This window comes from Anarrhichthys ocellatus, unplaced genomic scaffold, assembly GCF_004355925.1.
Source record: "Anarrhichthys ocellatus isolate YVR2014 unplaced genomic scaffold, GSC_Weel_1.0 scaffold72, whole genome shotgun sequence".
In the NCBI taxonomy this organism is placed as follows: domain Eukaryota; kingdom Metazoa; phylum Chordata; class Actinopteri; order Perciformes; family Anarhichadidae; genus Anarrhichthys; species Anarrhichthys ocellatus.
In genome coordinates this window covers 630,814-644,695 of record NW_022280102.1, presented here as the reverse complement: position 1 = coordinate 644,695, position 13,882 = coordinate 630,814, and the positions used below count along the sequence as shown (strand labels likewise).

The following is a 13,882-nucleotide window of genomic DNA, read 5'->3' as shown; positions in this document are numbered from 1 at the left end:
GTGTGTGTGTGTGTGTGTGTGTGTGTGTGTGTGTGTGTGTGTGTGTGCCTTTACGTACATGGAGCACCAAACTCTCACCTGCTATGAATAATTGATCTGCTGAATCTAGGCCGCATGAGGTTTGAATGCAAGGAGGCAGCTGCTGCAGCAGGAGGGTACCTTACAGTTTGTTTTAAGGGAAATATGTAAGGGGTACCAGGAGATGGAGACTGGTGAAGTGGAAAATGCCATCTTTCAGTGCAGGTATTGGTCTTTACTGACCTGATGGTTCCAAAGCAGAGCTGGGCAGCTTCTAAATCATTAATCCGCAAAAGCTTTTAGTTGCATGTATTGGAGCCAGAATGTGTTGTGTGCTCCAAGGTTAGTGCATGTCTACACATGTCAACATAATGCAATTTTAATCAAGTCGTCTTTGACTCACAACAATGTCTGATATAAGGAGTGGTGGTGGTCGGAGGTTGTTGACGTTGGGAAAACACATCTCACAGTTCGCAAAACCCAATTTGCTCTCCTTATTTCCTGTTGATAACCAAACAGCAACACAATAACAATTCAGGAGCGAAAACAAATTGAATATTTGTCCGGCAAATGACGTGAAATTATTCACGTTACAAAATGGACATTGTTAAGTTGTGAAGCAAACTGCTCTCAGGCCATCCTCACGTGGATGATAGTGTTTGAGCTGACAGGTATCTGAACTGAAGGACACTACGAAAGAAGTGCAGGTCAGATTGAGACAAATCAGCATGCTATTAGACTGATTGCAATGTTATATGTAATAGCTTATAATATTTTTTTATGTCACTGTATGAATTCTAAAGGGAGAAATAAATCTCCTTAGAACTTTTGGCTGCAGCCCTGCTTTGGCCCTTCTGCTCTGCTTTTCTAAACACAGTGTTAATTTACGAACTCCATGGGGAGATTTCTCTTTTTTGTTTGGCCTCTTCCACAGAAACATCAAAGCACAGAGTGGGTTAAAGAGCAACAGCCCTGGAGCTGGTAATGATTCAATGCTCAGATTCTTCATTAGGTAACCAGGTCCTCTGGTTCATTGAGTAACTACAGTCCCAATGCTGCAGACACGTCTCCCCAAGTCCACAGCTCCTCTTTAAAACAACCTCCCTCTGATATTCCCCTCCATCTCTGCTTACTTCTCTACTAAGGTATCTTAAGTTATTACAGCAAAGTCCAGGATATTTCTTTGTCATTTGCTGCTTTTCTCTTCATCTGTCTGCTCGCTGTCACAGTATCACCACAACTCAGCTGTCACTCTGATAGAGACACTCAATGATTGGCTGTGCTGCACTCTGTCAGTGACATACATATGCATGATTGAACAAGACTCAGCGACTGGACAAGCCAGGCAGACTGGCAATCATCCAGCATGCTGCTAAAAGCTATAAACTCCGCTCCAAACTCTGCAAAACAGAGAGTAGCTGTGTCTCAAGAGTGTGAAACCAGAGGCAGAGTGTGTGATTAGTGTCCTTTGTGGAAGTCTTTCAGGCCAATTCATACTTTACATGTGAGGGTCGGCCTTGCTCCGTGGGATGTAAATGACGTCATCCGTCAATATCCGCGAGGGTCGCGTGCAGCATAAAGTTTGTGGCCGTGTGGACTGTACACATAGCGCGTACGCCCACTGCACATGTTCCAGTTCAGTTCCACACTCCAGTCCACTTGGTGGCTTATGCACCTCTGGCGTATGCACCTCTAGTTGGTTTGCTGGTTTGAAGAAGATAACAAAATGGATGCTGGTTGTGCGAGGAGATCCACCGTTACCCACATTGAAAGAAATACAAAAACAGCTAAATGGCATTGAAATGTCTACAAACAACGTTATGGTGCATAACCGCTAGCAACTGGAATGGCGTGTGGAACAGGAAATGCGCATGCGTGGAAACAGTGTGTGCGTTGCTGTCGGCAGAAAGAAGGAAAGTATGTTCTAGGCTATATGCTCAGTTTGAATGACATCTTTAGAAAGTCCTTTGTTCTCATGAATTCTTATTTGTCCCAAATTTGCAATGTACATGCGATACAAACTTTTAAGATCATGAACAAAATAAACATTATCTTTATCCTGTGGAGAGCCAACATTGCTTTTTAAATTGCTGTTAACCAAACATCCTAGCTGGTTGGCTCGTACTCACGAATCTGTCATGATGGAGGGTTTTGTTGCCACAGTGACTGTAGTGGCAATGTTGCTTGACTTCTACTAGTGTCGCTCAAAGCAAAGTGCTCATAGGCAAAAAGGACAAAAATGTGATTCATGAAGAATCTTGTTACACATATGTAATAGCCCAGTCATTATTTCTGCCAGGAGTGTGTGCGTCCACGAGTGGGTGATGGAGTGACTATCCTCTGCGTCCAGAGAAACAGCTATTCCGTGCCTCGTTATTGGGCCAACCTCACATTTCCATTCATATTGTCGAAAAATAGACTTGAAGCCTAAATAAACGCTTCAAGTCGAGGTTTACGCCCCTTGAGACGGAGCTGAGACGCGCGCCTGCACAGAGACAGTGCAGACATCTGCATAGATTAAAATGAGAGAGTATCTGTTGTGCGAGACTTGCGAATGAAAAACACGTCTGATACACTTAGGGGGAGGGGGGGGTAGCCAATTTCTAGTTCAGAAATATATCTAACCAGCCACACTATGTGATAATGAGACAGATTTACCATGCATTTTAGTGCCACCAGCTTGTGAAATGACACTGATACCAAAGACTCATCTTGTATGTTGTGGAAGGACCGTAAAGATTTCTCTACATTTGTAGAGCTTCTTCATTATATCAAACACCTTCCCCCATGAGGGATACATATGAGCCACTCCACCGACGGGAATCACATTATAAATGTGCTCTGTCACCTGCTGAACTACATATGGATACACTTTCGATGATTTATAGGTTTGGTAGAACCATTAGTTAAGTTTGGCCAGTGCATTGCAATACCGCCACAGGGAGTGCAATATATTTGAATCATTTGGCTTTGTGCCATCGTGATGAATGAATGTAGTTGGTGGGTAATAGTGCTGCCCCAAACAGCGGGGATTTGGCTTGTGTTCCTGTGTTTGTATGTGCATGGGTACTCCATGTGTGCGCTTCTATGTGCGTTTTCTCCATGTGTGTGCATGCACGCCGCATGGCATCTATCAACGCTCAACAGAATGCTGTGAAGGCGTGACGAGTAATAGACCAGCGGGTGCAGATGCAACTATACATAAGCAAATGGCATTAGCACCCACTAGACATCCATTAAGTCTATAGAAGTAAAATGTAGGTATTTAACATCTGTGAATAGCTCAGATATGCTTTTCTTCCTGGCCTCTCTCAGCATCTTCCAGTTCCATCTTTGAAATAAATGAGCTCACTCACCTGCCCACTCTCCACAAATCTCCCCCTTTATTATGTGCATGCTCCATATGGTGCCGCTTGTTTGGAAGAGTTATTTTTAGGCCCTCTGATTCCTGAACCTGAGAAACACTGCTGTCATTCACATCGTCTTTGTCTTTTTTATCTTCGACTTCCCTCTGGTTCGCTGGCTTGTGTTCATACGTTTTTGTGTTGAGAAGCATTCTAAAAGATGAGATCCTCAACTGTCTTTATTGTTCAGGTGAGGCAGACCTCATTAAACGGTTTTCTACACAAGCTTTGTATTCCTTCTCTATCTGCAGTTTGTTAATCACATATTTTTACCTTTACTTCTCTGACTTTGTCCATTCCACATTGTGAATCCAAAGAGATTAATGGACAGAGACGCCTTATTGACTCGCCACTGCTGCTTACAATACCAACCATAAAACAGGCTGGATTCACCCTTAATATTTAGTGAATTCATTGTATATACTAATTACACTATCAGCTCTGTCCAACCTAATTTATTTGTAGTGTGCTAGCATGAGATAAGACACGAGGCCAGTATTGATGCTGATCCAATACAGACAGAAACACACACACACACACACACACACACCCATGCACTTGTAAGCAGTCTCTCACTTTGCTGATGCCTCTGCACCAGAAGAATAGCACGACAACGTGCCATATTTCTGAAATATTTCCCTTCTGCTGCATTTCTCAGAGATCTCAGCATTGTCACTGTTCTCTCCCATTTCTCCTTCATTCACTAGAAGAATAGTCAGGCAACCTCATGAGGCAATATTGCCTGCAGTGGTGCCGGGGAACGGCAAAATGAGACAAAATCTATAACGTTCTGCAGTAGGGTGTGAAAAAAAGGCACATATTCCCGGGCGGAAGTGTTGCTGGTCACAGCTGTTGGCAGGCTTGTTCATGTGTGAGTTTGCTGTTCAGTCAGAAAATAAGTGGTTTCAGCAAGTCAACAGAGATTTTCTTTAAATGTTCGAGAAAACAAAGCTTGAACTTTGTGCCATTACTGCTGTTTCTTGATCCTTTAAGGATACATATTTGCATTTGTGCTTTTGTTCCAACAATTTTCAGTTAAAATAAATATGCAATCATTGACCCATACTGAAAATGTCAGACGCTGATTCAGAGCATTGTTCAGATTGCTGGGCGTGTATAAACTGAGGCAAATAGAAAATGATTTCATGTCAAACTTATCATTTCTAGATGTTGCTCCTGATTGTAGCATTTGGTATGGCTAATATTGTCCGATTTTGTCCGAGTTGATTGAAAAATTTGATGAGTTTATGATATACATAGTAGGGTTGTAAAACAAATACATGAGCAGAGGATGTGCTCTGAACAGATAGGGGAAGAATTCATGCAGTTGTCTTTACCAAATCATCCAATATTGAAGCCTGGCACCTTGCGTGACTTGACAGTATGGAAAACATAACAAGCTAAAGTAAGGGGCCGTTTCAAACGTGCATTTTTGTCAATGCCTTTCTCTTTTTTTCCATAGACATTTAGAACTAAAGAACAACTCATCAAGGACTCCTCATTATATACACAACCTCCAATTTTTCAAGGAAAGTCATGCAAAGTGACCAGTGTTGCCACCCAATAACAGTCACACAGCTCAGTTCAGACTCATGCAGATATTTTGCCACAAAGAGAAATAGATAGCAGGATTGTTTTACACCCCTATGCCATCGTATAAATATAGCACAATATGAATATTCGCCATATTGCAGATGGTGACACCGCAGGTACTTTCACAGAGTCATTGCAACACTGCACACATTTTGTCAGCCGGGAGAAGGATGAGCCCATTCAATCAATAATCAAATATATTGCTTCACTATTAATAACCACTGGGTGCCCGAACACGATTGTAAACACCTTTTGAGTGTGGAGCGAGTCGAGACATTATTTAGAAACAGCCAATAGCAGGAGCGAAAACACCAGGGTGCTTATCAGGGTCTTTGGAGAGACACAGGAAATTGAGTTTGTCCAGTCTAATTATGGGCAGAGTCACGCAGCTCTACAGACGTACCATTTCCCTCCCATTAGCAGAGATGTGTTATTCATGAGGGCAAATCTAGTGTGAACTCTGCTTCACTGATATTCTACATAGTCACTTCTCAGTCTGCCAGGGGACCCGAGCCATTGTGTGTCATTCATTTACTTATCTATTTCCGTTTCTGCACCCCCAAAAAAAAAAACGGAACTTGGTGATGTTGGGGTCATGGGGTCAAACGTGTACGTGTAGAGCTATCAATAGCATCTGTCATATAGACTGTATATAAAAGGTGGACGTAGTCACGGTGCTGTCACCCATTTGGTTTGTGGACTACAGATTTGAAGCCTCGAGTTAGGCATTTTGGCTGTCGACATCTTGTTTTTTTCTGTCATCTTGGGTTTTGGCAACCAGGAGTGACACGAAAGGGTGGAGCAAAGTAGAACCTAATTCTGAATACACGTAACTTTCATGAACTAAGAACATATTGTGAAAGGGTTAAAGTTCTAAAACGAGAACACGGACAACACCCAGACCACACAACGCCGTGGTAGCGGCCTGTCAATTACAAGGCAGCCCGCCCTAAAACATAGTCTGCTTTACTGTCTATTTCACCGTAAATGGGACCATAACCATGATTTACTAAATGAACATCAGGATTTCTTGAAGAAGACTTGAAACTAGGGATTGAGACCATCAACTCAAGTTAACAATGTTTACTTTCTCATATACCTCTCTCTATGCAATCAGACTTCTTCTTGTCACCAGAGGAGTCACCCCCTGCTGGCCATTTGAAAGAATGCATGTTTAAGGCACATCCACGTTGGCTTCACAGTAACCAGTGTGGAGGAGAAGGGGGATGAGGGGTTGTGGGCAGTGGAAGGAAAGCTGCATGGGGAGAGAGTCGGAGGTGAAAGACTTGTAACAAGAGTGTAAATACAGCTGATGGGATAACTGCTCCTTTCCTTTCCAAAAGCACATTATCATTATCACATTCGCTTTCAGAGCTTCTCCTTTATTCTGCCAAATTCCAATAGGCACTATTGGCAGATATATGCTCTGTTGTGTCCAAAGCTATTTATATAATACAATCTGAGCTGAATAGCTCATTGTGTGAGCGCACAATACCTTTCATACACATTCATTTCTTACATTTTCATTTAAGGACAGCATTCCCACACAATACTTATTTTTTTGCTTCTGTGCTGAAAACCAGTCTCCGTATTCAAAGCCCTCTAAACAAGTGTCATTCCGGCTTCTATGTTCGTCACACTGATGTGATCGGCTTTATTCATTCCCAAACATGACGCATGCTTGAAAATGTGCGTCTTGGTGTGTCCACAGAGAGCTTCTACATGTATACATGCACTGATGTACATTTGTGTGAATGCATGTGTGAACTTAGGTTAACATCTAGATTTAAAATAGTGTTTGGAGGTGCAAATACATGGGGTGCTGAAAGTCTCCATGGAGAGTGCATGTTACGCCAGCTTTAAAAGAGAGCACACATGACCTCTGTGTGGCTGAACACAAGAAAAATCCCCCCCATCATTCAATATGCATGCAGAAGAGAGTGTATGAGATACTTTCAGCATCTAAAGAGCATCCACATCATAAATTCATGTCTTCTAAAGCCTCGTCGTAAATCTAGTTAAAATATTTTGTTCTTGAGGGACGGAATAGAGGTAGATATAACACCTTTTATCTGCCATGTCTTTAATGGTTTTCTCTGCAAATTGGGGGGAATTTGGCGAAGCAGTAAAAACATCCATTTTAGAGGAACAGATTAAGCAGGGTAAAGACTCTATTACTTTGTCCTGACAAGCTGAGGAGAGTGAGAGAGGAGAGGAGGCGCATCCTTGTGTCCAACCTGATTAGCAGATCACTGATTCAAATTGTCTCACTATCTAGGCAGCTTTTGCATTCCCATCCCCTGGCTTTCCCTGTGTATCGCACTTATTCCTGTCCGTCTCTCAGCTGCTCAGATCATTTTTCTGTCAGAGGTCTGTTGCCTAATTCTATTGACACGCATGAAGTAAACTGTTAATTGAAATAGTTTAAGACCTCAGAAGATATTTACTGAAAGTGAGAAGATCAGTTCAATGAATGATGGAATCCCTTCCTCGAATTCCTGCTCAGGCAGGTGATTAAAACAAGTATGATTTGATCTTGGAACAAATATCAAAGCAAAAGACGGAGTAGATTTGTTGTATTTTGTGTTCTTCATGGAAATGATTATTCTGTGTGGGTCCACATTCTAATAATATGTGAAATACAGTAACAAATACCTGCATCTCAAGTACCTGGTGGCTGCTGCTTAATGCAAATCTTCCTCAAACAGCAGGAGGAAAATTGACTGTGTCTGGTCTTGCTTATTTGTCTGATACATAAAGCAAAACCTTTATTTCCCAAGAGTAATGCAAAACACTTTCACCTATTTATTCAGTCAGCGGGTGCCACGCTTGATACATCTTTATGGAACTGGCCAACAGAGAGAAAGATTAAGATAAAATGCAGCTGCAGAGCGACAAAGAAAAAGTGAAACATCGGTGTGACAAATCTGGAAATAGCCAGTAACAAAGTTAAGGATCCGTGTACTGATGCAGGGCGTGACGTTAAAATTAAAAGTCGAAATAAAGGCTTATTGTAGTGCTGTCATGGGGTGTCTTGATCTCCAGCTCAAAATATCCCCACAGTACACATGAACCCGCGCTCAGATTCAACCTTTTGCCCGTATTCAGCCGTGAAGAATCACTCCATTTTGTGGGCACATTTCTGGTTTAGGAGGATGCTTGCATTTCCATTGTTGCCCAGTGGCAGGGCTTAACAAATAGGATTAGATCCATGCCCGAGAGAGCACACTCCTGTTCAGGTGACACGCAGCTCCATGCTCCAGCTCTACAACTAGACACAGAGAATTACTGTTAAAGGTCAGTGGAGTCAGACGCTGAATGTCACAGCTTAGCCACAGTTTGGCGAGAAAATACATTAGATAAATACGCCTGTCTCTTGGCGGAGAGTTATTCTGCGGCTCCTGAATTTCTAGCATAAAAGACCCAGAATTACAGGGAGAGTTAAAAGGCAACAGAGGCATATCGATTAGAAGCAGTGAATCAGGCTGCTGTTATGCTGTGACGAATAAATTGAATGGAAGACAGCCAGAGGTTGTCAGATGGAACTTTCATGATGTGCTGTGAGTTGTGCTCATTTTAGATGAGACTGTGGATAAGCCACATCTCCAGTCTCAGGGATCTGGGGAATCATGTCACCGATCAGAAAGCGCCTCGGAGCAGCTTACTACAAGTTGAAATAAGCATTCCACGCCCCATTTAACAACACAAAAAGACTGATCACAGCCTCCGCTCACTGCAAAGTAGTGCCGATGGAATCAGGGAAGGGAGTGGACTCTTAATAGCACATCTCCCTGGTGGCGGAATATTGAAACGGGTGATTCTGAAATAGCTGCATTGGCGTCAAATCAGACAAGAGTGTTGCGACTGGGATCCAATCGGCTTCACAGAGATATCTTGTGATTCACTGGAGCAGGAGTTATTGTTTGCTTTCTTCAATAGACTTTGTGTGGGCCAAAATACGCTCATTGTATTCAGCAAGTAAACTATGACAGAGAGGGTCCATGTGTAGCACTGTGGCACAAGTTGAGCCAATCAGAGAGAGAGCGAGAGAGAGAGAGAATATCACTGTGTAAAAACTAAATACAAAGTAAACTTATGCTGAGCAACACAAAATCAGGATTTAATACGTATTTGCAAAATTGTGACTCAATCCCCTTTTGAATTCTCCTCAGTGTTTACTGATGTGTGACCTGTGTGGTATGACTTCAATGCATACAATAAATTTAAATGTTCAGCCACACTGCAGTAGCAGCGTGGGATGGTAATCAGAGTCTGTGAGTCGTTTGGTCTGTCCACCACTTTGGTCCTGACTGAGATACTGTATATTCAACAAGATTGATTGTCATGAAATTTTGTTCATTCATTTTTTTTGGTTGCATCATTTTGACAGATTTGCTGCAAGTATCAAAAAGTCTCTGAAAGGATAAATTATTTAATGATCCCCTGACTTTTCGTTTAGCCCTACGAGCAGGCTTTCCTTTTTTTTTTTACATTCATCTGTAAACCCGATGGCATTCCCATCAACCTCAGCTGTACTGTGTGTTTAGGGCATGCTAAACTAAGACAGTAAACATGATATCTGCTAAACATCAGCATGTTAGGATTGCCACTGTGAGCATGTTAGCATGCTGATGTTAGCTTTTGGGGCAGGTAAAGCCTCACAGAGCACCTAGAGGCTGTCAACTCTTTGTGTTATTAATATATATTTCTACTCTTCAAGTTTTGATCTAGACAAGGAGGCATTAACTATCTATTTTGTGTGTGCACTCTCTGCAGGCAGTGGGCTGGAGTTCCTGCTGGTTCTCTGTGGGCTCGAGTTTTCCTGGTCCTGCCCCCGTCACTGTATCTGCTACACTGCACCCAGCACCGTCTCCTGTCAAGCCCATAACTTCCTGTCGGTCCCCGAAGGCATCCCTCCCGACAGTGAGCGCATCTTCTTACAGAACAATAAGATCCATCGCTTACTCCGGGGACACTTCAGCTCCAATACGGTCACTCTCTGGATCTACGCCAATAACATCACTTACATTGAGCCGTCCACCTTCCACGGCTTCACGCTGCTCGAGGAGTTGGACCTCGGAGACAACCGCCACCTGCGCTCCTTGGCGGAAGACACCTTTCACGGGCTGAATCGGCTCAATGCGCTTCACCTGTACCGTTGTGGGCTCAGTTCACTCCCTAATAACATCTTCCAAGGCCTCAGAAACCTGCAGTATCTCTACTTGCAGGTACACTAGACTGTTTCGACCACCAACACTCTATTAGGGCTGTCACTTTTCCACAAGAACACATTTGATCACAACTTACGTAGACAAGTTCTAAACTATGTTGTAAAATGAATGTGTTGTTGATTCACACTGCCTCCCCTGCCTTACTTGAGTGACTTACTTGAAAGCTGGCAATTGCATTTTACATCAGCATCAGCAAACAAACCGCACTTCTATCCACACTTTTTCCATCTGTGGTGTCAAATTCTGATTCATAAAACACATTCATAGCATGTAGACACAAGTTATTGTGACAGTAATTCAGCACAATTATGTTGGAATGAAAACTTTGTACAATGTGTAGTCTAATGATTGTACACTCTCTGTATCTCCTCAGGAAAATCATCTGAAGTTCCTGCAGGATGACACGTTTATGGACCTCCACAACCTGAGCCACCTGTTCCTGCATGGCAATCGTCTGTGGAGCCTTAACCAGAACACCTTCAGAGGCCTTCGAGCCTTGGACCGACTGCTTCTGCACCAAAACCAGATCGAGTGGGTTGATCGCCTGGCCTTCCACGACCTGAAACGTCTCGACACCCTCTACCTGTTCAACAACACCCTGATACAGCTCTCCGGAGAGTGCCTGGACACACTGCCCGCATTGGAATACCTGCGCCTCAACGACAACCCCTGGTCATGTGACTGCAAGGCCCTGTCGCTGTGGGAATGGTTGAAGCGTTTTCGAGGCTCCACGTCTTCAGTGGGTTGCCATGCGCCGGCTGATATGATTGGAAAAGACCTGAAGGAGCTGCGTAAGGAGGACTTCCCCAACTGTTCACCCACCGTACCTAATTCTGAGTCCAGAGCCCAGACAAACAATTTATCTGGCACGGTGAATCCGTCCATTAACCGTGGTGTGGTGGTGGGTTCTGGAGGGCAGACCCACATTGTGCACCCCTCAAGGCCTGGCCGCTCTCGGAACTGCACAAAGCCTCGGAACAGGGGCAAGGGGAAGGGTGACAATGAGGTTCACCAGTCAAAGGAGGTCATGGCAGACAAGGAGGATTCCTCCCCGGATTTCACAGACGGGGGCAAACATGACCACACATCCCCAGACGGCACCGTCACACGGAGGAAGCACAAGTGTACTCCCCGGACCACTGTTCGCCCCCCTAGTGGGGTTCAGCAAGCCAACAACAGGGCAACCTTAGCCCAGTCATTACTACATGTCTCTGCCCTCTTTGCGGCCTTGATAACGACAAATATTGACTTCATTCTCCGTTGACCCTCAGAGGGTTTGGAAAATGAAAAGAAAAAAAAAACAGCCCTCAGACCCTCTCCTGCTCCTGCACTACAAGGCCTGTGTGTCTTTTATGTATGTGTGTGTGAGTGTGATTATACGTGTAAATGTAGTGTAGGGAGCTTTACTGTTCAGACTGAAACAGGCATCAAAAGCATCAAACATCTACAACAGAAAGACTCACAGTACAAAAATCAAAGGGACTGAGAGACAGAGAATGACAAAAGATTAATGCACACCAAGCTTGCACTGCCACTTGTGCCAGTATGATTTCATCTGCATATGTCTTGGTACCTGATGTATTTTTTAACATCTGTTTTTCCCTCAACTGGAGCTCAGAAAATAGAGAAAAGAAGGAAGAGATGACGGAGCAAATGAGGTAAACTTGTTTGCTCTAAGACAGATAAGCTATAGGTGTTCAAGTGCTCCATCCAGCTTTAACTTTCAGTTCACAGTTTGTAAATTGTTATCAAGTACTTATGATAAGTCAATGACCCTGTTAGGCCTCCGGCGCCAGTCCGTTTTGCGCTCATCCTTTCTGCCAAATGTATTTTATCCAGACAATTGGGTGTAAGTGTTTCTCATAAACAAAGAGGTAAAGTGTAAGCATGGCAATAAATAGTCGTTCAGTGTCAGACAATGGGAATGTGCCATTAACACAGCAAAATGGAAATCTATAGCCACAGATGTTTTAAGGCTATAAATAGAGCAACCATTAGCTCATACGCTACATGGAGCCATAACAAATTGTAACAACTACTCTCTGCACAATGCTGACCTTTTATAGGTAGTGTACCAACCTTTCTAACAGCATTTCTCATTAGTATTACATTTCTACACACAGCTCTGCATCCATCTTCATTCAAACAACTTCTCTCCCTCTGTGCAATGGAATATTAAGCTGTCAATTGTTTCAAGATGACGAGGACTTGCCGCGCGCTATTTTCATTTGCTTGGAAAACAATGTGTGTGCCTCTGGGAGATAAAGCTGTGAATATTGACGAAGTCTGTCTATATCTTGTGTCAGATGTTGTTCATTTGATTTTTCTAAGACACAAAGTGGACCTAGAGACGGATCCCTGCTGCAGGGCCGACAGGAGCTTTAGAGGTGGAGGGTCAAAGGGGTGGTTTCTCAGTTTCCCGGTGAGGTTGCGCTGAACTGAACTGATCCCTCCTCATTGAGAACGTGAGGAATCACTCAACGTCAAAGGAATACAAGACTCGAGGAAAAGAATGTGCGTGTAACATCAATGACTTAATAGAACATAAAAAGGAGAATGAAGGGAGCATGGTAAAAGGAGGATCGTGCAGAGAAAGTGATGCCACTTAATTAACTGATGTGATTGTCCATGGATGTGGGGATCCAAGACAATTGCCTCTGAAGTATCAAGAGTTTGCAGTACAATGCAGGTCAACGGATGGACAATTGCGGGACGTCTTGCTGTACTTCTGGAGCTTTTGTGCCTCCCTTAAATCTACCGATAAGATGGTGTTTGTATCAATGTGAACTATACCAGTACGAATGGAGACAAGAGGACTTCTTGCAGTGCTGATATTAATCATTTACTGTATTACTATGAGAAAAAACAATATCAGTGGCGTTGATGATGATAACAGGGTTTTCTGCTCCTCCTGTCAGGAGGAGTCTTTCGATTTTTGATTTTCTGGTGATTCGTTTATTTACGTATTTTCCATGTTATATTTTTAGAGCCTTTTATTTGTTAATGCACAATTCCTCACCTCCCTATTTCTTGTTCTACTGTATGCCTATTCATCTTCTTTCTTTGCCATAATTCAATTGTTCTGTAAGTTATCATCAGAAAACAACAGTACAAAAATGTTTATAAAGATATTAAAATCTATATCTTCTTATGTCTACCGTTGCAGTCTGAGTCTGTTTATTGCTGTATTTAAGGTTTTATAGGCTTATTAAGAGAAAGTAAAAGCCACGCTCGATCTCCTCTTCTTGCCTTTCTTTCCCTTTAATTAATTTAATGCCAGCAAATTTAGGTGTTTTTTTCGCACTGTTTCCCCTCTATCTTTGCTCTGGTTTGCATTTTGTCTCCCCTGACCAGACCTGCTGGCTAAACTAAAGCTGCTTCTTACAAACAGATCCACTATTTCTGTACACATAGGATTTATGTACAATAGACAATGTAAAAATACAAGTGAAATGTTGGCTACAAATGGGGAAAAAGCCCATTTTATCAACAATATACCGAAGTTCCTGAACAACAGGAAAAAAAAGAATTCCAAGTCGACATGCAGACTGTGGTGTGATCTATTGCAGCTCAATAAATCATTTAAAACCACTGAAGATATTAATGAAAGTGTCACACTGAATCTGTAGATATTCC

At 42.9% G+C, this 13,882-nt stretch overlaps 1 protein-coding gene across 1 annotated transcript in view; it reads left to right on the top strand.

Moving 5' to 3' along the window:
* Positions 1 to 13,402, top strand: part of rtn4rl1b (reticulon 4 receptor-like 1b) — a 129,822-nt gene extending 116,420 nt beyond the window's left edge. Inside the window, exons 2-3 of the mRNA XM_031873547.1 lie at positions 9,792 to 10,243; positions 10,620 to 13,402. Of these exons, the coding sequence (XP_031729407.1) occupies positions 9,792 to 10,243; positions 10,620 to 11,510 (1,343 nt within the window). The 3' untranslated portion in view covers positions 11,511 to 13,402. The remainder of the gene's footprint in view (positions 1 to 9,791; positions 10,244 to 10,619) is intronic.
* Positions 13,403 to 13,882: the final 480 nt, after the last annotated feature.